Here is a 25,157-nt window from a genome sequence, read left to right on the forward strand (position 1 = left end):
TCCATCCTGCCCCAAAGAAGCCCCAGCCCCTCACTTTGCACCACCTCCCCGGGTTCACCCCTGTCCAGACCACACAGCGGCCTGTGCACTGTCCCACCTTGCCCTCCTCCCCTGCAGCCCACACTCGGCCAGAGGGGCCTGCCAGAGCCCTCCCTCAGGGGAAGCCAGACTCCCAAAGTGGCCCTTGGCCTGACCACGGGCCCTGGGGGCCTGGCCAAGGTCCACTGTGTCCCTGCTGGGCCGGGTAGGGAACACAGCCTCATCCCAGAGGACACCAGCAGCCCCCACTGGTCAACCCGCCCCTCAAACCACCCCGCTGCCTACGGGTGCAGTTGCCGGGCAGCAAGGCGTTGCCGTAGAAGCCAGGGGCGCAGCTCTCGCAGCGGGGCCCAGTGGTGTGGCGGAGGCAGCTGCGGCAGGTGCCCGTCAAGGGGTCACAGTCGCTGAAGAGCATGTTGGGGTCACCGTTGCCGCTGCAGTCACAGGGCTGGCATGAGCTGCCCAGCACCAGTGGGTTCCCAAAGAAGCCGGGTGCACACCTGGGGCGAGAGCAGGGTCAGTGACCTGTGCCCACACACACATTCTCCACAGGCCCAAGCTCTCAGTGCCCCGCCTGCTCACCGCTCACAGGAAGCCCCCGCATAGCCGGGTTTGCAGAGACACTGGGTGCGGCCGCCTCGCAGGATGCAGCCCACGGCAAAACTGCAACGTTGGAGGCAGGCATTACACACCTGCGTGCTTTGGCTGAGCAGCCTGTGTACTCAGCCTGGGCCAGGTGTCAGGGGTCCCCACCTCGTGGGCCCACCCCAGGTGCCCTGGCCTCCACAGAAGGCACTGCTGACCCAACCAGGTAGGGGATGGGGGCGTTCTAAAACAGGGCTGTCAGGGCGTGTGGCCACCAGTTGGGACCCTGGAGGAGCTGGCCCAGCTTACTTGTTGGAAGGCACTGACAGGGGGCAGGGGCAGCTGACACAGGGGGCTGCAGGGTCCTCTGACCCACTGCGCACAAAGCCAGCCTGGCACTGCTCACAGTGGTCACCTTCAGTGTTGTGCTGGCAGCCCTGGGGCAAGGGGACAAATCAGCAAGGATGGTGGAGGCCCCACTCCCCACCAGCAGGGTACACTCAGCTGCCCCCAACCCTGCCAGGGACTCTATGCGCAAGGCTGGCTGGGGCCCCGCCCAGGGCACCTCCCTTCCCCCGGACCTCAGCGTAACGGAACTACTGACCCAAAGGCCCCGGTCTTCCCTAGTCTGTGCCTTTGGCGGCTGCCCTCCCCCCACCAGGGCCCCACTCACCACGCAGACGCCCGAGCCAGGAAGGCAACGGTCTGAGTGGCCATGGCATTGACAAGGGACACAGCGACCCAAGAAGAGACCTTTGATGTCCCGATAATAGCCAGGGGCACATTCCTGTGGGACAGCGTGGGACATCAGCGCTCAGGAAGGAGGCAAGGCCAGCCCGACGTGGGGGCAGAACAAGAACCATGCTCACAGATCAGACCCTCAGGGATCCTGGCCCTGGCCCTGACCGCTTGGAGGCACGAAGTCACAGCCTGTAAAACCACACGGACGCCCTGGCTCAGGGGACACCCCACTCCTAAGTGGGCCGGGGCCTTCTTTTTCCTCCGAACACCCCTTCCAAGTGGGTGGGTGTGCAACCACGAGCTGCCTCGGACAGGTTAGCGGGTGGATGGATGCCCAACGGGCGAATGCTGAGCGGAGGGTGGTGTGGTGGACGAGGCCTGGGTGGACCAGGAGACGGGGCAGACTGGACAGTGAGTGGATAAAGAGCAGCTGCATGCACAGACGGCTGGGCACCGAGACGGCGTGACAGCGGATTAGTGGACAGATGAGCAAGGGGGCTGGCGCAGCCTGTGGCAGGAAGGCAGGGCTGCTGGGAGGGTGATGCCAGCGGTTAGGATCCGAGATGGAGGCAAGGGAGATGGGGACAGAGGGCAAGAGCAGACGCTGGGCTCTGAGCACGGCCGGGCCAGATGTGCGTGGGTGGGGGTAGGCTGGCTGGTGGGCAGCAGCCCCATGGCCGGTCCCTGTGCCCATGCCTCACCTGGCAGGAGTCCCCACGGTAGCTGGCAGGGCACATGCACAGCTCCACATTGCTGGCTGGAGGCCCCCCGCCCAGCTCGCTGGCCACCTCGAGCGCCACCCTGCGCAGGGAGACGGCCGAGGAGATCTGCGAGAAGAGGGCACGGATCTGCAGCTGCTCCAGGCCGGCCAGCACCATCATGAGCTCCTCGCGGGACACGGCGCTGTGGGTCTCCGCATGCCGGAAGTTCCCCTGCGGGGCACGGCAAGACCTCAGCGGGCCACACGCAACGGGGCAAAGCAGGAGCCCGGGGGAGACCTCCCCTCCTGCAGCGGCGGGGCACTCAGATCACGGGGCAGGAAGGGTGGTATGCAGAGCTAGAAAACCCGTCACCATGGGGAAACCAGGACCTGGACCCTCCCTCACGCCATGTACAAACCCAGATATGGCAAGAATTCAAACACACAAGGAAGACAGTTGAAGCTTTGAGAAAAAAAGTATACGTGAGTATTCCTGATCTCGGAGAGGCAGATACTTTTTTAAACAAGACACAAACACACTAACTGTGAAGGAAGGATTGATAAATCTGAGTGTGTCAAATTTAAGAGCTTCCATTCATCAGAAGACATCTTAGAGAAAGATAGACATGAGCCACAAACCCAGGGGAAGACAATGCCACTCTGAGGTTGGACACAGGGTGAGTGTCAAGAATAACACAGAACTGAGGCTGGCCCGGTGGCATGGTCGTTGGGTTTGCACACTCCACTTTGGCGCCCTGGGGTTCACCAGTTTGGATCCCGGGAGTGGACATACACATCACTCAACAAGCCATGCTGAGGTGGTATCCCACACATAAAATAGAGGAAGATGGGCATGGACGTTAGCTCAGGGCCAGTCTTCTATAAGCAAAAAGAGGGAGACTGGTAACAGATGTTAGCTCAGGGCCAATCTTCCTCACCAAAAAAACAAAAAAGAAAAGAATAACACAGAACTACCCTAAAAAGATGAGAAAAGACCACAGCCAAAAGAGAAACCGGCAAAAGTCATGAACAGGCAGCTCAGAGGGAACCACAGTCCTCTGAGCATCCAAGGGGCTGCTCACCCACTGGGGATCAGGGTTCCCAAGCCAGCACGTGGCCCGGGAGCATTGTGCCTGGGAGCATTTCCCCCAGTAGCCAGGAAGAAGGTGCCACGATTCAAGCGTGGGAGAGGAGTGCCCTGCCCCATCCCGCTCCCAGGCCCCACTCTCCACCAGGGAGAGCAGGCACAGCAGCCCGGCGCCCCTTCTGGCCTTCCCTGCACCATGCAGGGTCCAGGAGGGACCTGGGCACCCAGGCCAGCCCTACTCACCTCCACCAGCTGCAGCTGCCCACGGTGAACGTGGCCGGGCGCCGGGTACACCGGCTCCAGGAATGTGATGCTCATCTGGTTGCCCTGGGGAGGCACACGGCCAGGTGAGCGCCAGCAACCAGGCTGCCCACTGTGCAGGCTCGACTGTGCCCGCCTGCCCCCTGCAGTGACCCCCCCGTCCACCACCTGCAGCAGCACATCCGGCCTGCTCTCCGTGGGGATGAACACGTCCCCCCGCTGGGTCTCCGAGTGCACTTCATAGCGGAGGATCCCGCCGTAGGATGACACCTGCAGGTCACACAAAGGATGAGGCCTGGCCAGACCCTGTCCACAGGCCCAGAGCTGACGACAGTGGTCTTAGGCACCCCTGGGGCACGGGGCTGGGCCTGGGCACTTTCTCTGGCTGCCTCCACCACCACAGGCCTCTAGGGGGCCCTGGACACCCTCAGGGAGCCCCCATCCCTCCCTGGACAGAGGCAACCTCACTGCCACCCTCCCAGGCCTCCGGGAGGTCCCAGACACCTCGCAGTGGGGGCCCAATGGGCATGCTCACCCGGTCCCCGAGGTAGGAGGGTGGGGCCTGCCAGTACAGCTCGGGGAAGGCCTCGGGCACGTGCCGCAGGTCAGCGTGGAGCAGTTCCGCCTCTGCCCGCAGCTCGTGGGGCACTACCTGCCGGTCAGTGCTCAGCAGCGCCCAGCCCTCCATGTCCACGTACTGTGGGGCACGCACGTAGGGCAGGTGGATGAGTACCCTTCCACATCACGAGGCCCTCTCCCACATCCCAGACACGCTGGCTGGGGAGCATGATGTCCTCTCCCCAAGGCGCTGCCCTCAGTCCCAGGCCCCCTGCCTGCACACCTCCCAGCGGCCGTGGGCCGAGCTCCTGCAGCGCTCCGTGGCCCCAAAGCAGAAGCAGCGGGTGCAACCTTTGGGGTTGGCGGCATCGAGGGAGAAGGTCCCAAGGCGGCACTGGTCACACCTCGGGCCCTGCACGTTCTCCTAGGGGCAGGAGGGCAGGGCAGGTCATTCGGCCAGGTGCTGGGGCCCCTGACCCCCCTTGGCTCCCTGTGACCCCCAGCTCGCTGATGGACTGACTCTCCCAAAAGCTCCTAGGAAGGCCCAACCGCCCCGAGGAGATGAATTCCAGGTGACAAGCCAGGAGGAGAGGGAGGGTGGGGGTGGCAGGCCCCTGGCCCCCTGTGGGCCCCTCACCTTGCAGTAGCACTGGCCTGTGAGGGGGTCACACACGCCGGGGGCAGAGCCTGCTGTGTGGCAGTCACAAGGGCGGCAGGCGGGGTAGCCGTGGAAGCCGGGGGCACAAGTGTCACAGCGGCGCCCGGCCACGTTGGGTCTGCACCTGCCAGTGGGTGTTCAGGAGCTGGCTGGGCCTCCCCTCCTCCCCAGCCCCCGTGTTGAATGAGAGACCCCCAAGATCTGAAGGAGTGGGCACTGCTGGACCCGAGGAGCCTGGTGGGGGCCATGTGGCTCAGGACCTGGGACTGCCCCACAGCCATGGGGACACCCGCCCAGGCTCTCACTTGCACTGGCCGCTGTCCATGTCACAGGTGGGGTCCGTGAGCTCCTGGACGCCAGGCCCCGAGCAGTTACACTCCTCACAGCCGACCAGGGGGTGGCAGCCGAAGGTCTGGGGCTGGCAGATGATGCAGTCAGGCGGGACGGTGCGGGGAGGGCAGGTGCACTGGCCTGTGAGCTCGTCACAGAGGCGGCCGCTGCAGTCGCAGGCTGTGGGGAGCATGCACAGGGCTGGCAGACCCCTCTGCCCAGCTGGGTGGCCCCGGCCTGCAACCCTGGGGGTGTGGCACCAGGGGGCGAAGCCAGGGACGCTCCACCCCACCCCCTACCCAGTTCCACCCACCTCCAAGTCCCGGACCTCAGGCGGCTCCTCTGAGAAGGGGTCAGCCACCCAGAATTGCCATCTAGTCCCTAGAACGTTCCGGACAACCCTGCAAAGCCCAGGCCACAAGCTGCCCAAGTCCCACAGTTAGGAGGCGAAAGGCTGGCCTGCCAGGCTCCAGAATATTCTCTGGACCACTGTGCCCACGCTTCTTGGTGAGCCCCCCTCCACCAGGAAGCCCCCTCAGCCTCGGGCACTACGCCCCTCGCCGGCACTCCCATGGATGCGCTACTCACGCCTGCAGTTGGGGAAGCCCCAGTAGCCAGTGGCGCAGCGGGAGCAGTCGCGGCCGATGACGTAGGCGCGGCAAGGACACTGGCCCCCGAAGGGCTCACACGTGGGGCTCGTGGCACCCACTTCGTGGCAGCCACAGGGCCGAGCCCCGTTGTTGTAGAAGAGAGAGAGCGAGGTGGCGGCGTTGCGGCAGAACGGGGACGAGCTGGTGGGGCTGCAGCAAGGGGCAGTGGTGAGGCCGGCTCCCGGTCCGGGCCCCCAGCCCTGCCCTCGGCCTTGCCCCGAGCCCGGCCCACCTGATGTGGTAACCGTGGATGGCACAGTGGCTGATGAAGTCGTAGGATTTGTCCAGGGGCTCCTCCCGGAGGTAGCTGGGGCTGTAGGTGTCCTCAGGGACCACTAACACGTACTCCTAGGGCATCAAGGCCTGGTCACCTCCCCGTGGCCCAGAAGAGGGCACGTGACGGGGAGCATGCCAGAGCCTGCTGTAGGAGCACAGCACCAGAGGGTCCCTGTGACTGGCCAGGGTCTGGCCGGGCAGCTCGGACAGCGGCGCAGCATCCCAGCCAGGCCCAGAGCACACCCGGACCGCTCAGAAGGGAGGTCACCTCCACAGCCTGACAGAAGCTCGGGAGCATGAGGAGGCAGTACCAACAAGGAGGTGCCCGGCCTCCTGGGGTCCCTCTCAACCCTGCCTCCTGGACCCACTTTTGCCCTCCCTCGCCCTCCTTCAGGCCCTCTCTCCTCCACAAAGGCTACCCTGGCCAGCAGGACCCTAGGGAGCTGGTGGGCAACATCTCGGCTCTTGGGCTCTCTCTGGAGCTTCAGGTGGTAGGCCTAGAAGTCCCCAGAGGTTGCTGTCCCCTAGCACTGGCATGGGGCTGGGCCGAGGCAGGCAGGGGACATACCCTGGCTGAGTGACCAACGGTGGTGTGACAGGCGTGAGGACGGCTGGTCCTGGAGCAGGTTCAGGACATTCCCACGCAGGGACGCCAGCCCCACGCTGGGTCCCGGAATGTCCACAGGCAGGGACACCAGCCCCACACAGGACATCAGCCCCATGCCAGGCCCTGGGATGTCCCCACAAAGAGATACCAGCCTCAGGACTCACCAGCCAGAGCCACCGGCCCTCGGGCACACGCACAGTCACAGTGAGCTCACTGTCGGTCACATCCAGGACAGCCTGGTCCTCACACACCACCAGGGTGCGGCAGCCGTAGCCATGTGGGCAGAAGCTGGCGTTGGCATGGCCTGGAGCAGGAAGAAAAGGCAGGTCAGCACCCCCACCTACCACCCCTGGCCCATGGCTTCATCCTGGCCCCGGGCACTCCTGGAACCACCAGAAGGAGGGGGTGCCCATGGGGCAGAGCCCCCCCCCACCAAGGAGCGTACACCTGTGACACGTGACACGGACATATGACTCGCCTGCAGAGGCCCGCCTGGCTGGGCCCACTAAACACAGGCCCCTGAGCTTGGCTGAGCAGGAACAAAACAGACACACACGTAGGAACGCGCGTGCCATCAACCAGCGGCCCCTAGCGAACCCTCAATCGCCCATGCGTGTGATGGGCGAATCCTGATTCAGGTACGAGGAGCAGAACCTGAGGGGGCAGGGAGGCTGGGGCTGCCGCCTGCAGGGGACCCCGGGGCACCTCATTGGAGAACTGAGGGCAGGATGGGGATGTGTGGACCTGTCATTCACAGCCAGGTAATGGGCACTGTGCTGTGACCCACGCAGGCCATGCATGGAACCAGCACACAATCTGTCCATGTCGTGTGTGGTGACCACACAATGGGGCCATGTGGATAAGACCCCCGACAGTCTCCTTGTCTGGGGGTCTGTCCCCTCCACCACCCGCCACAGCCACTCACCCTGCCAGACGCGGCCCCCGTTGATGAGGACCTCCACGGCGAAGGTGGGGTGGGCCGGCTGGTAGCCGTGCAACAGGAAGGCATAGCGGCCCAGGGCGGGCACCTGGGTGGTGAAGACCACCGTGCCCTGCAGGTAGAGGCTCCAGTGAGTGTGGTGTGGAGACACTGCAGAGGGAGCCGAGCCAGCCCCCACTGCCACCTGGACCGCCTGCCAAGGGCAGCCGACAGCAGGGGGCCTGAGAGCCGGCCTGGCCCACAGCCCCATCCCTCCCGGCCCGGGCCCTCACCTGAGGGTGGCGCAGCAGGGTGGGCTCCACATCGGGGTCCACGGCGGTGGGGGGTCGAGGCTGGGGCCCAGACGGGGGTGCACCTGGCGTGAGCTCCTGCGAGCGGGTCAGCGGGAGGCCGGGAGGCAGTGGCAGCACCTGGCAGTCCCTGAGGACGATGGGCTGGGGCGGCTTCGGGAAGCGGGAGGGCAGGCAGGCAACACTGGCAGGGAGCACAGGGGAGAGTCCTGGTGATCCGGCCAGTGTGCCCTGCCGGCCACCCCGCCCCCTCCCGGCCCCACTACCTGCTGGGGCCGAAGGTGCCGTGGCTGCTGACGCAGTGGACCCGGGGCTCCAGGAACTCCGAGGTGAGCGTCTGCACAGGCACCAGGGTGACGCTGTGCTGCGGGCAGAGGGCAGGGGTGGACGTGGAGGTGCTGGTGGAGCCCCATGCACGCCCCAGCGAACACCGAGTCCTGCTCTTTGCATCAAGCCCCTGTCCCCACTCTGGCAGCCCCTCCTCTGTCTGCATAAACCCCAGCCCTCAACCGCGGCTTCTGGGGCTCAGAGCACTTCCTGCGCGGCTCTCGCCCTGGCCGCCCCACCTCTCCGCTGTCCACCCCCTTGCTGTCTGCAGTCATTCAAGTGCACGTTGACTGCCTGCCTCCCCACAGCTCCAGGGATGGGACCCGGCAAAGGCCAGCACTCAGTAAGCCCAGTTCACCGGCAGGCGTCTCTGCCCCAGGCTGTCCACTGCGGTGTAGGTACACATGTGACAAACACAACACGAGACATCGCAGCGCATCTAGAAAACCCTACAGCGAAGACAAGAAACACTGCACAGACTCAGTGACCCCACAGATCCATCTCCAACATGGAGTTGGCGAAAGACGCAGCACAAAAGAGGAACCCAGGTGTCCCAGTTACAGAAAGTTCCGGAGCAAGCAAACTAAGCAGTGTGGTCAGCGTGGGGAGGTGTGACCCCAGGGGCCTGAGGGCCGTCGGTGGGCCGTGTTGCTTCCTGGCTTGGGTGCTGGGGCCGGGAGAAATGCGCTGGCCTGTGTGCTGTGGGTCCTTTCCCATGCACACGAAACAGCAAGTTTAAAACACCCTCGTCCCCAGTGGCAGAGCCGTGGGCGAGGGCAGACTGTGGTGTCCCGCATCGACCGCTCAGGAGAAAGCAACGTGGTCCATGCTATTAGCAACATGGCAGAAACACTGACTCTGGAGAGTGGAGTTGGAAAGATGTGGGGACAGGAAGGGGGTTGGGAGGTGGGCCAAGGGGTAAAGGGCACATATATGTGGTGATGGGTGAAAGCCAGACTGTTGGTGGTGAACACGACGCAGTCTATGCAGAAGCTGATAAATAACAATGTGCACCTGAAATCACACAATATATAAACCATTACGCCCTCAATAAAATGATTGAAAAAAACATCAAAAAAAGAGAAAAAGGAAAATGCAGGATGGGGGGGTGACTGTATTACAAGCCTCTCATTGATGATTGATACTTCAGTAAAAATGCGTGTGTGTATTACCCACGTAAACTTTTCAAAGGCCAAGGGAAACGTAATGACTGCAAGAGGTTCTGTGAGAGCCGACGTCATCCGTTCTGTTACTTGCAGAATAAATTTTTACACTTGGTTCTGTGCATCAGAATAACGACGACTATTGCACAGGATTTAGTGATTACAAAACAGGTTTGCACGCATCTGGTCTGTGATTTAATGCTCACAACTCCGTGAGGTTGGTACAGAAGCAAATCACCACGACGCTGGTGAACTTAAGCTTCAGGACCCGGTGAGCAGGCTCCCTCCTAACCCAGGGGAGGGGTGCTGTTCACATATGGACATGTTTTTGCAAATTATACCAAAAAAGCAGTCTTTGGTTAAGGTCACTTTCATTCCACTCCAGCTCCAGTGCATCGTACTTCCCCTTTCACGGCTGCCATGGCTGTGAGCACTACTTCTAAATAAATAGACATTTTGTGCTCACAGGGAAAAAACCCTGCAGGTAAGGGGTGTTCTAGAAGACTCGGGACCAGGAGCTGTGGGTGGGGCTGGTGACGGGGACCTGGGCTCCCTGCACTCTTCTCCCTACCTCTGAATGTGCTTAAGATCAGATAGGAGACCTGACCCCACGGGAGGTCGTGGGGACCGTGCAGGTCAAGGGGCAGGACCTTACCAGGAAGAAGCGCGCCTGCTCAGCTGTGAGCCGGATGCTGGCCTCTGTGTCCAGATGGAAGACCACCAGGTGGTGCTGGGCGTCCAGGACAGCACCTCGGCACAGGGTGCTGGGGCCGGGCAGGGGTGGTCAGTGGGTGGGGCAGCCCTGGGGCCCGAGCCCTCCTCTCCAGCCCCCTAGCCCCCGACCCCATGCACCTGTATGGACAGGGGTGGAGGGTGAGTGCCCCCTGCTGAGGGGCCCGCTGGGGAGTGTGCACGGCCACGCCCACCTCCTGGCGGGTGTCCTCATTGGCGTAGTCCACCACCAGGGCATAGTCGCCTGGCTGCGGCACCACCACCTGCAGCTGGACATCCACCTGGGGGGACAGGACAGTTAGAGGCCCCGCCCCAGCCCCCACCTGGAGAACAGGACTCCATGTGCTCCCTGGACGTGGCTCTTCCCACTGTCCTCCCTCAGAGCCTCCTCCCGCTGGTCTGAGGGCCTGTGCACCTGCTGTCCCGGCTGCCTGGGCCACTCCTCCCACGACACTGCCTCAGCCGCCACCTTGCAACCTCTGCTCACTCCGAGCCTCCCCTGCCCACCTGAGGCCCACTGGCCTCACCACTGCTGAGTGCCCAGAGGTCTGGCCCGAGTCTTGGAGTGAATAAAAGACCCAACACCTGTTTGTGATCAGCAGAGGGCTGGAGCCGTCAATACCATTTACAGACGAGGCCCGAGGGTGTCCTGACTCCCGGTCAAACCCACGGCCTCGCCCGCATCTCTCTCGCCCTGCACCTGTGTCCTGTCACTGCAACACGGACCCCTATTTCCCAGGCCAAGGGTACACCTCCCCACAGGTCTTGACCCCACTCGGCCGCCCCTCTGTGGGGCCCCAGAGACACTCACGTCACTGCCTATGCAGGCGGCCAGCAGCGGGTGGGAGGGGCTGAGCTGCTCCGTGGGGCAGGGCCGAGGAAGGCTGTTGTCATGACGACAGAGGGCTTCGGGCCCAGTGGCCGAGGGGAAGCCGTCCAGGGGCAGGTGGGTGTACAGGAGGCAGCTGCCAAGGGGGACATGGTCTGTGGTCAGCAGGGGCAGGCGGCCTGAGCACAGTGAGGGTCGGGCCCCATGCCCCCCAGCCCATCGGGCCGACCCTCACTTCTCTGCAGAGCGCTGGTCAGTGGGCCGGAACGTGCAGGCCTCGGTCACCCGCAGCTGCAGGAGGGCCGCCTCGTAGTAGGCGCTAGGCAGCAGGACCACATAGTCCTGGGGCAGAGCGGGCAGTGGGTACCATGGCCCTAACCACCGCCCCGCCCCGCCCCGCCCTGCTCAGCCCCTGCCTCACCAGGAGCACCCCTGTGGCCTCCACGAGCAGGGCCCAAGTGCCAGGGTTCAGCACGAAGGGCTCCCCAAAGCCTCTCCGGGGCACGGTGACGAAGGCAGGCTCCGTGCTGGGCGGGAAGGCCACCGGCTGGCTCTGCTCTGTGCCTGGGAGCAAGGACAGTGAGACTCCCGGACACAGCCCACCAGCCAGCCCAGGCCGCACATTGCCCAGGGCCAGCGGACAGGCTAACCTCCCCACCCTCGCGCGGGCCCAAGGCAGGGCTGGGGCTGGGTGGGATTGAGGCGTGAGTGGGGGCAGGGGGAGGGCGGGCGGGAGGGGCAGGGGCACCCCCGCCAACACTCACAGTTGGTGCAGGTGGCAAACTTGCCCTCCTCTCGCACAGACACCCGCCCACTCACACTTGTGGGCCCACGGTTGACGTATCGGAAGACCAGCCGGAAGAGGTCAGGGGAGCTCACGTTCAGCCTCGCCACGATCCTGGGCTGTGGGGAGGTGTGGAAAATCAGGGTCTCCCCTCCCTGGCCATTCTCAGCCTGGTCCTGGGACCGCAGGGGCCTGCCCACCAGCTCAAGCCCCGAGCCGGGGGCTGGGGCTGCGCCACACCCACCTGGATGGGCGTCATCTGCGCATAGCCCCTCCAGCTGAAGTTCTCGAACTCCAGGGGGTTGAAGCCGAAGCGCACGGCGTGGCCCTCAGGCGTGGCCGCCTCCTCCAGCTCCAGGCGCAGGTGGTGCAGGTCGGGGAGGTAGTGGTCCCGCGCTGGCCTGGCCACAGCAGGGGTGGTCAGGGGCAGCCGCCATCCTGGCTGGGCAGGGCAGGCACTGGCCCTGCACAGCCCACCATGGTCCCCAGGGAGCAGCCCAGTGGACAAGCCGCCTCCCCGAGCCCCTTGCCCCTGCCTTGTCGGGGGGCACCCACTCGCTGCAGGTGAGGCCCTGGGTGTTGGGGCGACACCGGCAGGCGCCTGTCCTCGGTTCACAGCCCTGGCCCAGCGCACCACCAACATCACAGCGGCAGCCTGCAGTGGGAGGGAGTGAGGTCAACGCGGCCCAGCCCCCTTGCCTTAGTGCTCCTCCCACAGCCCCCTGGCTCAGGAGCCTGCTCCGGCCTCAGAGACAGGCCCCTGGGGCTCTGTCCGCCCTCTGCCGAGAGCAACCGGGCCTGAGAAGGCACCTTCTGTCTAGCACTCGAGGCTGCCTGGGGCTCTGGACACCAGAGGTTCTGAGTCCAGGCTCGGGGGCAAGGACCCGGGATTGACTAGCGACGTCCACCAGGGGTGCAGGTTGGAGGGGAGGAGGGTTGAGGGCAGAGATGGTAGTGCCCCCTCTCTCCCACACCCCGCACAGGCCTGGCCAGGCATCCAGAAGCAGCTCAATGAGTGACAGTCCAACATCTGGGCCTCCCCGTGCCCAGGCCCTGGCCCCACCGGTCCCATCCTGGCTCAGCCTCCTCCACGACACAGTCAGAGGGGCGAGTGAGCGAGGACCTACTGCGGCAGCCGAAGTAGTCAGCCCGGTCCAGCCCGAAGAAGCCATCCTTGCACGCCGCGCAGGTCTGGCCACACACGTGGGGCTTGCAGAAGCACTGGCCGCTGCCCTGGGGACCGAGGGAGAAGGTGGGACCAGGCAGGGGAGGGTCTCGACACGCCGGCCCCCACAGCCCCCAGCACCTCGGCCCTCGGACTCACCAGCTGGCACTCGGTAACTCCACCCAGTGTGCCCCTGGGGTCGCAGCTGCAGCCTGGGGGGACGGGGGCAGGGCAAGCTTGAGATGGGGGAGGGGCAGGAGGGCTCAGGACTGTGAGGCCAGCCCTCACCTCCCGGCGCCCCAGCACCCCCAGCACCCACTCCAGCGCACTCACGGGCACAGCCTTCAGGGTTGCCTGGACTCAGTCCCCAGAACCCGGGTTTACAGCGATCGCAGCTTGGTCCCTCCACATGAGCCCGGCACGTACAGGGGGCCTGTGCCTGGGAGAAGATGAGACTGAGGGTCAGAGTGGGTCCCTGTCCTCTTGCCCACAACCCTAAGCCCTGGAGCCCTGCCCTGTCTCTGGCATGTTCCTGGAGTGCGGACAGAGGACTACTGGGGAGGAGGTGGGCCCTGAGGCTGCTGTGACAACTGAGCAGCAGAAGGAAGCAATGGTCTCACTGGGCCACACCCATCCCCCCAGCGAGGGCTGACCAGGGCTTACCTCAGGAACGGCTGGGGCCAGGCCAGCAGGGTGGCAGGAGCCAGCTGTGGAGACACCCGGACCATGGTCATTCCTTGGTCCCCGACCCCAATGGCCAGCGGCTTGCCCAGGCCCAGCCAGGACTCACAGCTCCATGGGAGCCAGCACACACACCTCCCACACACATGAACAAGCATGAAAACCTGTGCCTCTGTGCTGTGGTCCCCACAACATGGGTTATGAACATGCAACCAGCACACAGAGCATGTGAACACGTGTGAACATGCACCATGCACGAACAGCCACACAAGCACATGTGTGCACAAAGCACGTGAACACATGGATCCACGTACCGCACGTGAACACAAATAAGTGAACACACACATCCAAGAACACACACATAAAAACGTGCGTGGACACTCACGCAGCACACGCACACACACATTCAGGGACTGCAGCGTGTGAAGCACAACATGAGCACACGTGTGGGCAAGCAGAGCACGCGAACAGTCACAGGAACACCCAGCACACAAAAGTGCGCATGTGAACAACACACCCAGCATGCGACACATGCTGCACCAGCCTCACCTTCACAGTAGGGGAAGTTGTAAGCACCGGGCACACATGTGTCACACCGCAGCCCCGTCACACGGGGCCGGCAGCTGCACTGCCCACTGAGAGGGTCGCAGGACGCATGTAGGGAGCCGTCGGCATTGCAGTGGCAGGCTGGGGAGGAGGATGGGTGTGGGCACGTGGTGCGGACACAGCCGCCCTCCCGGCCTCTCACAAGGGCACTCACGGGCACAGTCGGGGAAGCCGTGGAAGCCGGGGCTGCACTCCTGGCAGGTGGTCCCCATATAGCCAGGGCGGCAGTGGCATATGCCACCCACTCCGCAGAGCTGGTCCAGGGCACCCCGGGGGTCACAGGCACAGGCTGCAGGGGACACAGAGTCAGGCTCTGGATGCCTACGGGTGGCCTCCTGCCCCACTTAGGCTCCACCTGGGCCCTTTGCTCACCACGGCAGTCGGGGTAGCCATGGTGGCCGGGCCGGCAGCGGTCACAGTGAGGGCCATCAAACTCAGGTCGGCATAGGCAGCGGCCAGCCTCGTCACAGCCCTCGGGCAGGGTCCCTGAAGGGCTGCAGCCGCACACTGTGGAGTGGAGAAGTGCCCAGGGGGCCCTGAGCTGGGTAGCCCAAGCCTGGGCCCCACACCCAGCTGTGCCCACTGGGGGAGGCCTCACTCACACTGGCAGAGAGGGAAGTGGAAGTAGCCGGGGGCACAGCGGTCACAGGCAGCCCCTTCGAAGCCAGTCCGGCACTTGCACTGGCCCGAGTCCCGGTCACAGTCACCATCTGCCACACCAGGGCTGGAACACTGGCATGCTGCAGGGAGGGGTGGCATACTTGTCAGAGAGGGGCCAGGCTCTCAGTGTCCATGCAAGGACAGGGACAGGGCTGGACTCACGCTGGCAGCCCGGGCCGTAGAACCCTGGGGCACAGAGCTCGCAGTGGGTGCCCTGGAAGTTGGGTTTGCATACACAGCGTCCCACCCTTGGGTCCTTCCGGCAGGCATTGCCCTGGGTCCCGGCGGCACTGCAGTCACAGTCTGAAGAGGGGGGAGAGGAGGGGAGTCTCAGATGCCCTGCAGACCCGAGCCCTCCCTGCTGGGAAACCTCCTCAAACTCATCTCCTTACACTTACACTATGTTCCTACAAAACTGAAAGACAGTAGAAATCCCAAGAAGGGAGAGCCGACGCTTTGAGATAACAGTGGTGTGCGTGAAATCAGGACAACTGTAAACACATATGACTAGTTGTTTATAACATTGATACCAAGTCAACTGCAGGCATTAACACAACCAGAGAAAAACGTAAGAACAAAACATAACAAGGCAAAGAGAAAACTCTAGTCTTTATAAATAATTCTGGGGGTCGGGAAGAAGGAAGAAAAAGTGTGCTAAATGTCTTAACTTATGCATGAAAACAGGGTCATAAATGCTATGCAATTTTTGTAACTGATACAATATGATGACTTGATATTTATCAAAAATGTAAGAATAACCATGGGACTGACCAGAAGATAGAAACAGAACTTGCAAACCCCCTGAGGAGGAAACGCAAACCAACCAACCCAAGCACCTTTTGTTGCTCAATCTGGCAACAGGCTGGAAGGGAAAAATGTACAGGAAGGGAGAAATGATACAATAAAGGCAGGAGCAAGCCCTACCGACAGCAGCCATAGTCTCTGTCCCTTTCATGAGATAAAACCCAAAGGCATCAGTTTCACTCTAAAAGGAAAACCCAGAAATTATCAGACTACTAAATCTGAGTAAGATGCAATAAAACTAGGACTGAACCATCAAAAAAAGGACAGAAAGGAAATCTAACCACCCGGAGTTAGGAACACTCTTCAAAATAACTCAGGTGGAAAGGAACATGGAAACTGAAATGATACATTGTTTAGAAAGGAACAGTAATGACAACTCAGCTTATCAACCCTATGGGGCCCCCCTAGCCAAGGTACACCCTGAGGCAGATTAAGAGCTTTTTAACTCAGTGTTTCTCAACCTCGGCACCACTGACATTCTGGGCTGGGTAACTCTTTATTATGGGGGTGGGGGCTATCCTGTGCACTGCAGGATGTTTAGTAGTATCCCTGACCCGGCCCCACTAGAAAAACACAAAATATCCCGAATAGCCAAAGCAATCCTGAGAAAAAAGAACAAAGCTGGAGGCATCACACTCCCTGACTTCTAAATATACTGCAAAGCTACAGTAGTCAAAACAGCACGGTACTGGCAGAAGAACAGACACACAGACCGATGGAACAGAACTGAGAGCCCAGAAATGAAACCACACAGCTACAAACAACGAAATACCAAAGGCACTCAGACCTCCACCACCACCAATTAGAAAGCACACCATTATTTTATGTCCTGTGATGAAAGGAAAACACCTGCCAATCAGACTATGATGTGCCACCAACCAAAAGATACATCCCAACCCCAGAAGCAGGCAAAAGGGAGAAATGCATCTCTGAACCGAGGAGAGTATCTTTAGCCAATCAAGCTGACGATAAGAATAAACGTTACTTCCTAGCGACAACAATGACCTGACTGACGTGTGTGAATGCTGCTAAGGTAACTCCAGGCTGGTAGAGTACTTTATTTTAAGGGAGCTACTTGGTGAGCTACAGACAAATGCCCCAGACGTGCACATCTAGCCTGGGCAGAACCTTCTAGGAAATTGTCCTACGGAAATAATTAAGAATTTATGGAAAGCTTTAGCCGCAAGGATGTTTATCGTAGCACTATCTAGAAAAAAATCTGGAAAGAACCTAAATTTCCAACAACTGGGGGTTGGTTAAGTAACAGCTACATCTGTCCGAGCCACAGAGACCAGGAAATGACATGTTTACAGGACTGTGGTGGGTGAAGACGCGAGTACAAAACAGTGTGCACAGTAAACGTCAATGTTGGTCACGGCCAAGTGTGCATGTGCATGGCGAGGCTCCCGCGGTGGGCAGAGGGACTATCTGGAAGCGGGATGATTCTGGATAACTTTTTCTTCAACCTTATGCTTACTTATATTTTTGAAGGTTTTTTAGCTTGAGTATGAACTATTTGCATAAAAATAAAAGAACCCAAAATAAGGTAAGATGAAAATCCTCCCTCTCTGCAGGGCCTTCATGGGGCCCCCTCCTGCCCCACTGCTTCACTGGGGCCCAGGGCAGGGCGGGGGCCTTGGGGGCCACTTACTCACGATCTGTCCGGCCGGCAGCACCTGTTCCCCGGTGTCGTTGGGGAAGGAGAGCACCGCTGAGGGGAGGAGACACACGCGTCAGCCAGGCCGGGCCACCCTGGGTGTCTCCGACAGCTGGAGATGCAGGCCCGACAAAAGGCCCCCCCTGGGGTCCCCCCACCCCAGGGTTCCGGGGCCCAGCAGGCAGTGATGCTCGGGTGCTCCGAGCCCCAGGCCCCCGCCCCCAGGCCGGCGCCCTCACGGTGGCAGCGCGGGAAGCCGGTGAAGCCCTCGGCACACGCGTCGCACCGCTCCCCCGTGAAGTTCGGCCGGCAGTAGCAGCGGCCCGTCAGGTCCTCACACGTCCCATCGGTGAAGTCCGACTCGCAGTTGCAGCCTGGGTGGGGCGGAAGCAGGAGGTCCTGAGACCCCAAGCCCAGGGCTGTCAGGCCCCGGGGGGCTGGTCCAGGAAGGGGCGGTCTTTGCCTACCAGTCTGAGTAGTGGGATGAGAGCTGTGGCCAGGACTCCCAGAGCAGTGCAAGGGCCCCGGGGCCGCAGGGAGCCTGAGGCCCTGGGACACCCCTGCCTGCGCAGACCCTGTTCCCGGGACATTCCTGCCTGGGCAGAACCCCAAGACCTAGGATGTCCCTGCCCTAGGACACCCCTACCCGGGCAGACCCTGCTCCCCTGGAAACCCCACCCAGGCCGATCGCACTCACGGCGGCAGGCGTATGGTGAGTCAAGGGGCTGGTCTGGGGTGCGGTAGAAGCCGGGCAGGCAGCGTTCACAGTTGATGCCGGTGGTGTGATGCTGGGGGTGCAGGGCCGCTGAGTCCAGGGACACTCCACCCCCGGCCCCAGGTGACCCAACTGCACCCTCAGCCCCACGCCTGCCCTCCTGCACAGGGCCCCACCCACGCCGAGTGCCTCAGTCTCCTGAGCCCCCAACGCAGGCCTGGCAGCAGCCCGGCCCCACCTGGCAGTCGATGCACACGCCCCCACCCTGGTAGATGTTGTCCTGGTTCTGGCTGGCATTGCGCCGGTCCACCTCGGGGTCGTAGTAGCAGTCGTGGGCATGGCTGTGACAGTTGCAGGCTGGAGAGAAGGGGGATTAGCTGTCAGACGGCCCTCCATCACCCGGCCTGGCTGGGACTGCTGGGACCCCCAGGGCACGTCCCACAAATCAAAGACGACCCCAGGTGTGGCCCGGCTCAGATGGCAGAACGTGCCATGTTGCCTCAGTGTGCCAACAACACACATGTGCATAAGTGTGTATACACGTGTGTGTGAGTGAGTGAGTGAGCGCATTGTGAGCACTGTGCAAGTGTGTGTGAACACGCGGGGGCGTGCGTTGTGCATGCATATGCATTTGAGTGTACACACGAACGTGTGGGTGAGCATTGCGTGTGCATGTGAGTGCTGTCAGCGTTAGGTAAGCACCTGCGCATGTGAGTGCATGTGAGAATGTTGTGCAAGAGTGTGTGTGAGAGTGTGTACGTGGGGGGACACTCACACTGGCACTCGTTGGCATTGTCGGTGGTGGCAGGCTTCCATGGCTGCTGGTTGAAGCCAGGGCAGCAGCGGTCACAGGAGCCCCCACATGTGTTGTGCTGGCAGGCGCACTGCAGCCTGTGGGGGACACAGGGCACAAGAAGGGCTCAGCCCCACGGTGGACCCAGAGGGACCCAAGGAAGCAGAGGCAGTAGGGGCTAGGTAGGGCCTTCGTGGAGGATGGGAGCTGGGGAAGGGGTATGTGTTGGTGGGTGGGGCCTGGGGCAGGGTAGTGAGTGGTCAGTAGTCCCTGCCTGCAGGTCAGCCTGGAGCCCTGGGTCCTTCGAGATCAAGCTATGCCCTCCCCACCAGGGCTAGGACCCACGGCCAAGCTCACAGCCTTCATGGGCCAGCTCTGAGGTTCAGGTCTCGCCCAGCAGGCAGCCCTGAGCTCAGCCAGACGCCCCCATACGTCCAGGGCACCTCCCAGGGGCAAGTGGCCAAGAATTGCTTCCTCTTCCAGCCATGGGTGGACACGAGTCAGAGGGCTGGAACCCTGCCTGCTGTCCTGGAGAGCAGCTCCTGTTGGCTCAGCGGGCAGGGGGACAGCTGGTCACAGCTGAGGACTGAGCCACCTACCGCACAGGACAACCGTGCCAAAGCCCCACCTCTCGGCACACACCTCCACAACTCAGCTGAGGTGGGGCAGGGATCACAGCCCCGTCCCGGGCTGTTTGCTCCGTGGCCCAGGCCAGCGCCACGGCTGCAGCGCTGCGCGTGTCCTGAGCAGCACCCCAGATGCCAGTCCAGGAAGACAAGACCCGAACTTCAAATCATGTGAGCCCAGCCCGTCCCCCACGAGGGTCCACAAGGCCTTGGAGTCACCCCGGTGCCTGACAGAGTCCAGGGACATGTAGGGGCCTCAGGAGGAGAGGACACAGGAACAGCCTGCCACAGCAGGTAACTGCAGGAAGCCGGTCTGCGTTCACCTGGCTCCGAGGACCTGCAGCCAGAGGCCTGTGTTTGATTTTTCAATAATCTACATGGTCAAGGCACCTCTAAACCAAGAAAGTAACATAAAGAGCGGTGCCGGGCTAGAGATGCCCGGGGGTGTTTGGTGAAAGCCATCACAAAACCAGTCTGGAGGGAGTCTTCCCAAGGCAGGGCCCACGGCACCGCATGGATGACGCCCAGCCGAACTCGCAGGGGAACAGCACAGGAGTGTCAGCCAGCGCGGCCACAGCAAGACTCGACCCCAGAACTTCCCTTAACGGAGCAATCACATAGAAACCAGAAAAGAAGGCTGTGTAAAGATTGTAACTGAAGGAATCTGAAACAAAACAACGCAATGCTATGAAAAATAGGCACATGTTGACCAAAGACCAATCAAAATTTCTGTAAAGGAAAATAAAATCATTGAAATAAAAGACCCAATAGAAGGGCTACACAGAAGGTCAGACACAGCTGAAGAGAGGGTCGGTGAACCGGAGGAACCATCCCAAAAGCAGCTCAGACGAGAGGACGGAATACGAGAAGTTCTGAGACAGAAGGAAACCTTGAGAAGGTCCCGTCTGTGTAAGGAGAATTCCAGAAAGAGAAAAGAGGCAGGTGGCGGGACAGCCAACAGTCAGAGAGCCAAGGGCCAAGAATGGTCTTGAGTTAACGAAGACACCTATTCTCAGATTCAAACAGCTTGAGTCCTGAGCAACACAATACATGTCCACTCCTTGACACCAGAGTGAATCTGCAGAGAATCAAGAGAAGATCATGGAAACATCCAGAAGAGGCAGACACTGGCGCAGGTGACGGCGGCCTCTCCCAACCATCAAGAGACGCCAGAGACAGTGAGATGAGCTCTCCCAAGTGCCGAGAGACACGGCGCCAACCAGGAATTCTGCAGTCAGCTCCATCATCACCCAAGAGGAAGCGAAACGGCCATTTCCAGACGACGACTAACAGACTCCCGTGGAAAGAACAGCTGAAGATGCATTTCAGGAGAAGGAAACCGAGTTCCTGGGTGCAAAGAGAACAAGGGACTGGGGAGACAAGTGGGCAGCTCCACAGGCAGTGGCGATGGAGCTCCGCTGGGCAGAACCCTACATGGGGCCAGGGCACTCGGGCCATGTCATCAGGGAGATGGCAGAAGAGCTGGTTAACTCTGGATTCAGTTAAGTCAGGTATGCCTGACAGTAAACAGGAGGAGGAAAGGAATGTAACAGGGTCACCAACTGAATGTCCCCCCCCCAAATTCACATGTGAAACCTACCCCCCAGGTGACAGTCGCTGTGTGGAGGTGGGGCCTTTGGGAGGTGATTAGGTGATGGGGTGGAGCCTCGTGAACGCTATTAGTGTCCTTATACAGGGACCCCAGAGAGCTTTCTTCCCCCTTCCACCACGTGAGGACACAGCAAGAAGCTGTCATCTGTGAACCAGGGAGCAGGTCCTCACCAGCCTCCAGAACTGTGAGAAGGAAATGTCCGTTTATAAGCCATCCATGCTACGGAACGGACTCAGGTACCAACAGAAACAAAACGTGTAACTTTCAAATCAAGGGAAAGGGTGAGAATGAATGAGAGGTTCAGTACAGAGCCGGGCAGGTTGTCAGCACTCAAAATGATGGGGTTGACAATGGAGGTGGGAGAGAGGGTACAGGTGGGGTTGGAAGCACAGCTGACGGTGGAGGAGGTGATGGTGATGGTAGGAGTGGTGACAGTGCTACAGGTAGGGGTGTTGGAGCTGGTGGTGATGGTGATGGAGGTAAAGGGGCAGAGACAAGCCAGCTGGAGGGGCAGAGGTAGTGGGAAATGGGTGCAGTGAGAACCTGGCAGGTTAATTATTTCGGGACATTGGTGTGTGAGAGCGTTGGTGCTGTGGTTCTGGGGAAGATGCCCAGTCCACATCATCACTCGTGCCCTGCAGGGTGAGCTGAGCTCATTCCACCCCCACGTGCAGGTGAGTCAGGTGGACGCGGCGCCTTCCCAGCAGGTGAGGGCAGGCCTGCTTCTCCTCCGAGGCCAATCTGGCTGCCTAGCAGGCTCCCCTCCCAGCTCTCACGAGTTCCCACTTGACACTTAATTTCCCAGAGCAATCAACTGCCCCTGAGCTCGGCGCCTGATGCTGTGGGCAGGAGCCTGGCCCAGGCTGCACTGAGGCTGGAGGGCCAGGTGGGTCCTGAGGGCCTGCGGGAGGGAAGCAGCCGGCCTGAGCCCCCCAGCTAGGGGGACTGCACCCCTCCCTCCTTCAGACCCACTGGCCACACCTGAAGAGGTCTGGGTTTGCCTCTTGGTGCAGCTTTGACCGTGAGAACAGGGGTGAGCTTCTGTGCTGTCTGGGCTTCACTTGCCTCCCCTATAAACTGGGGTGTGGACAGAGCGATAAAACCCCAGCGGAAGGCACGGAGCAGGTCCAAAATCCAAGCGCATGAAGTGGGGGGCTGCACAATTTCAAGGTGATGGAAGTAGCTGGGGGAGATTGCCAGCTCCCCGCTGGGGGTGCCCAGGAACCTTGTCCCGGGCTCCCCGTGGCAGGTCCTGCTGTGCCTCTCTCTGTGCACCCCCGTCCCTGCTTCATGAGCCCACAGCACTCAGCCCTGTAGGACCACTGCGCTGGATACAGGTCTGCATGCTCCCTGTCTTCCCAGAACAGGTGCTCCTGGGTGGGACCGTGTCCCCAGTGCAGGAGCAGAGCCCAGCATATGTTAGCTGAACACACAGTTGCTGACAGAAGGTAGGAAGGAGGAACGAATGAAGGAAGGAACCACCGCCAGGGCTGCTGCAAGGCAGGAAGAGGACAGCCCTGGCCTAGTGCCAGGCTCCAGCTGTTAATTTGGTGAACACTCATGGCCGAATTAGGGTGCCTGGAGCCACTCAGGCACACAACATCTACAGGCAGCCTGTTACAGATGCAGACTCCTGGGATCTGGACCCTCTCTGGAGGCCTCAGGTGCCCCGAGCTGGGTGAGCACAGCGCATGTCAGACAGGGCTCTCTGGGTGACTCCTTGTCCTGGGCTGTGGCCCCTGACTACAGTGGAGGGCAAAGGTCGGGAGGGGGGGGCAGCAGGGACTGTGTCGTTGTGGCCTGAGGGCAGGTGGGGGAGCACCCCACCCACCCCGGAGGACAGAGACAGGCAGCCTCAGGCCCATCACCTCCCTCTCTCACTCCCCTCCATAGGGCCCTGGGCTTCTCCTGAGGCGAGAGGGGCAGCTGGTTCAGGGGTCCAAACAAGAACCCCACCTCTGCTGGCAGCAGGACAAATAGGCCCAACCCAGGCACAGGGCACCTCAGGGAGGCTCCCCATGGCACTGCCTTCCCCTCACTGTGCACATGGGGAAACTGAGGCCACAAGTGGTAGCTGGTGCAGGACACACGGGGACAGGGACATGGTGGGCAATGGAACTCCTCCCTGGGTTGGGCAAGGGATGAGGGGGATGGGCAGGGACCGACGGCCTCACCTGAAGGGGTCTGTGGGGTCTTTGGCATCACAGACATCTGCGTGACCATGGCAGACACAGCGGCCGCCGATGCTGATGTCCTTGATGCTGTAATAGTACTGTACCCATGGCATGAGCACCGTGGCCCACCACACCAGCCCGGCCAAGCACCTGGCCCGCCCACGCCACCCAGACCACCCCACGCTGCCCACACCAGCCCACCCACGCTGCCTGGACCACCCCACGCTGCCCACACCAGCCCAGCCTAGCCGCCTGGCCCACCCACACTGCCCACACCAGCCTGGCCTGGCCCACCCAGCCCGCGTGCTCACCCGGCGGGTCACGGTGGGGTCCCGCAGCGCCTTGCCCATGAGGTGGCCCAGCAGCGTGTTGGTGCGCAGGAAGCGCAGGCGGATGTTGGTGGCTTTGGTGAAGTCGCGCAGCAAGGGTGAGTAGGAGAAGTTGGTGGCTCCCGGCCGCCCGTTCACCAGGGACACTACGATCTGCAGACAAGGCGGAGGGTCAGGCCAGGGCCTGGTCGCCACGATCAGACCAGCCAGGACCCCGCGGGCTGCCCCCCAGCCCCACTCTGGGGCCCACCTCGCCGTTCTCCAGTGGCACTATCCGGGAGTACTCCGTGGTGCAGATGACATCGTCGTCCCGCGTGACACGCTCCAGCGTCCGCGGCCCGAATCGCTCCAGGCAGTCCCTCTTGGAGGCTGCAGGAAGTGGACCAGAAGGTGAGGGCACAGGCCCCCAGGAAAGCCCTGGAACCCCGGGCCCGACGGCCATGCCCCTGCGTGTCTGGACTTCCTGAGCCTCACGGCCTCGCTGTGGGGCAGGAAGGCTGCGTCCACCTCGATGGCCACCGCCAGCCCCACACGGTTCTGCCAAAGAGTGGTGCTCTGGCTGACCGAGGAGCCTTCTTGGGAGGGCTTGGCGGGGACCCACACCGGCCCCTGCCCCTGCCCCAAGCCCAGGGACTCTGAAGTCGCCCACTGTGCGACCTGACCCCTCTGGGCCTTTGCTGTGCCTGTCCCTCTCTCTGTAGTGAATGTCCCCCTGGATGGCCCCCCCAACCCTGTCCTCAGGGTTCCGTTCTAGGCTGTCCTTTAGAGGACTACCATGTCCCCACTTTAGGGCCATGGAGTTTTGGGGGGACATGTGACCCATGCCTGCCCAATCGGAGCATCCCCACCAACATGACTGGTTGGGGTGGCACATGACATGGCCGGCTGGTGAGCATGGGTGCAGGGCCCCCATGCTCTCCTGACCAGGAAGCTAAACAGGCCACCTTTGTCACCTCAGGAGCTGCTGGAGCATGAAGCCAGTCCAGAGGGAGCCGAGAGATGGCACGAAGGATTCCTGGCACCACCAGCCCCTGGACTCAGCTGTGGCCCATGTCAGGGGTGGGAGCCACTAAACCCCACCTGCCTTCAGGAACCCGCACCCAACAGGCCTGATGCATGCAGGAGCCAGGTGTGAGGGCAGGCCTGCTGTCCAGAGACCTTGAGAAAGCATGAAATGGCAGCCCACCCCAGGGGACACTCCTGGCAAGCCCCTGGCTCTGGGAGACTCACAGGCGAAGAACTGCCACGGCTGGTAGGTGTGGCCGAAGTCCGTGGACCGCTCCAGCACCCAGAGGTCTGGCCGAGGGGAGTTGGCAAACTTGATGAGCACATACGCCACATGGAAAACCTGTGGGGCAGCGAGGGTATTGATGCCCGAGGCCCTTCATGATGCTTGGGCATGGGCACACACACCCTGGGAGATGGGGCTCCCTTTTCTCACAGTGGACACCTGTGGGTTTGCCTGCAAGGGCCAGATGCACCCAGGGGACAGGGCCAGCTGGCCCAGGGAGCAGCCTCTGGGCTTGCAGACCAGCCTGTGGCCACTGAGGCCTGACTGGGGACACAGAGATGAACGGTGGGAAGCCGTGGTTTCTGAAGGGCTCCCCTCCTGGGCCTGGGAGCTCAGGCCACCTGCCTGCCCATCCCTGCCCCAGGAGGTCAGAGAGCCACACTGGTCCTGTGGGCTCTGAGGCTGTAGTCAGGCTGGGTGGGGACTGGGGCCAGATGGGGCACACGGTAGGGGACAGCCTGTTTACAGGGCCCAGGCAGTGGGGCTG

At 61.7% G+C, this 25,157-nt stretch overlaps 1 protein-coding gene across 2 annotated transcripts in view; it reads right to left on the bottom strand.

Moving 5' to 3' along the window:
* Positions 1-25,157, bottom strand: part of LAMA5 (laminin subunit alpha 5) — a 51,889-nt gene that overhangs the window by 11,939 nt on the left and 14,793 nt on the right. For both annotated transcript variants that reach the window (XR_011494724.1, XM_044748185.2), the window contains exons 3-45: positions 24,610-24,727; positions 23,630-23,748; positions 23,362-23,532; positions 23,051-23,148; positions 18,621-18,736; positions 18,084-18,202; positions 17,828-17,918; positions 17,370-17,504; positions 17,125-17,184; positions 14,832-14,972; positions 14,612-14,749; positions 14,382-14,516; positions 14,164-14,298; positions 13,953-14,090; positions 13,386-13,429; positions 13,056-13,161; positions 12,882-12,934; positions 12,685-12,790; positions 12,113-12,212; positions 11,802-11,958; positions 11,538-11,676; positions 11,195-11,337; positions 11,009-11,115; positions 10,756-10,909; positions 10,065-10,225; positions 9,868-9,976; positions 7,989-8,086; positions 7,705-7,906; positions 7,418-7,544; positions 6,657-6,796; positions 5,842-5,957; positions 5,548-5,759; positions 4,935-5,139; positions 4,609-4,753; positions 4,255-4,395; positions 3,949-4,110; positions 3,582-3,683; positions 3,396-3,479; positions 2,067-2,297; positions 1,298-1,411; positions 934-1,061; positions 622-702; positions 325-539 (exon numbers count right to left, since the gene is read on the bottom strand). Coding sequence is in view for 1 of the 2 variants with exons in the window: in XM_044748185.2 (XP_044604120.2) it covers positions 325-539; positions 622-702; positions 934-1,061; positions 1,298-1,411; positions 2,067-2,297; positions 3,396-3,479; positions 3,582-3,683; positions 3,949-4,110; positions 4,255-4,395; positions 4,609-4,753; positions 4,935-5,139; positions 5,548-5,759; positions 5,842-5,957; positions 6,657-6,796; positions 7,418-7,544; positions 7,705-7,906; positions 7,989-8,086; positions 9,868-9,976; positions 10,065-10,225; positions 10,756-10,909; positions 11,009-11,115; positions 11,195-11,337; positions 11,538-11,676; positions 11,802-11,958; positions 12,113-12,212; positions 12,685-12,790; positions 12,882-12,934; positions 13,056-13,161; positions 13,386-13,429; positions 13,953-14,090; positions 14,164-14,298; positions 14,382-14,516; positions 14,612-14,749; positions 14,832-14,972; positions 17,125-17,184; positions 17,370-17,504; positions 17,828-17,918; positions 18,084-18,202; positions 18,621-18,736; positions 23,051-23,148; positions 23,362-23,532; positions 23,630-23,748; positions 24,610-24,727 (5,596 nt within the window). In the remaining variant the exon portion in view is untranslated. The remainder of the gene's footprint in view (positions 1-324; positions 540-621; positions 703-933; positions 1,062-1,297; positions 1,412-2,066; positions 2,298-3,395; positions 3,480-3,581; positions 3,684-3,948; positions 4,111-4,254; positions 4,396-4,608; positions 4,754-4,934; positions 5,140-5,547; positions 5,760-5,841; positions 5,958-6,656; positions 6,797-7,417; positions 7,545-7,704; positions 7,907-7,988; positions 8,087-9,867; positions 9,977-10,064; positions 10,226-10,755; positions 10,910-11,008; positions 11,116-11,194; positions 11,338-11,537; positions 11,677-11,801; positions 11,959-12,112; positions 12,213-12,684; positions 12,791-12,881; positions 12,935-13,055; positions 13,162-13,385; positions 13,430-13,952; positions 14,091-14,163; positions 14,299-14,381; positions 14,517-14,611; positions 14,750-14,831; positions 14,973-17,124; positions 17,185-17,369; positions 17,505-17,827; positions 17,919-18,083; positions 18,203-18,620; positions 18,737-23,050; positions 23,149-23,361; positions 23,533-23,629; positions 23,749-24,609; positions 24,728-25,157) is intronic.

The sequence above is a fragment of the Equus asinus genome, chromosome 15 (genome assembly GCF_041296235.1).
Source record: "Equus asinus isolate D_3611 breed Donkey chromosome 15, EquAss-T2T_v2, whole genome shotgun sequence".
In the NCBI taxonomy this organism is placed as follows: domain Eukaryota; kingdom Metazoa; phylum Chordata; class Mammalia; order Perissodactyla; family Equidae; genus Equus; species Equus asinus.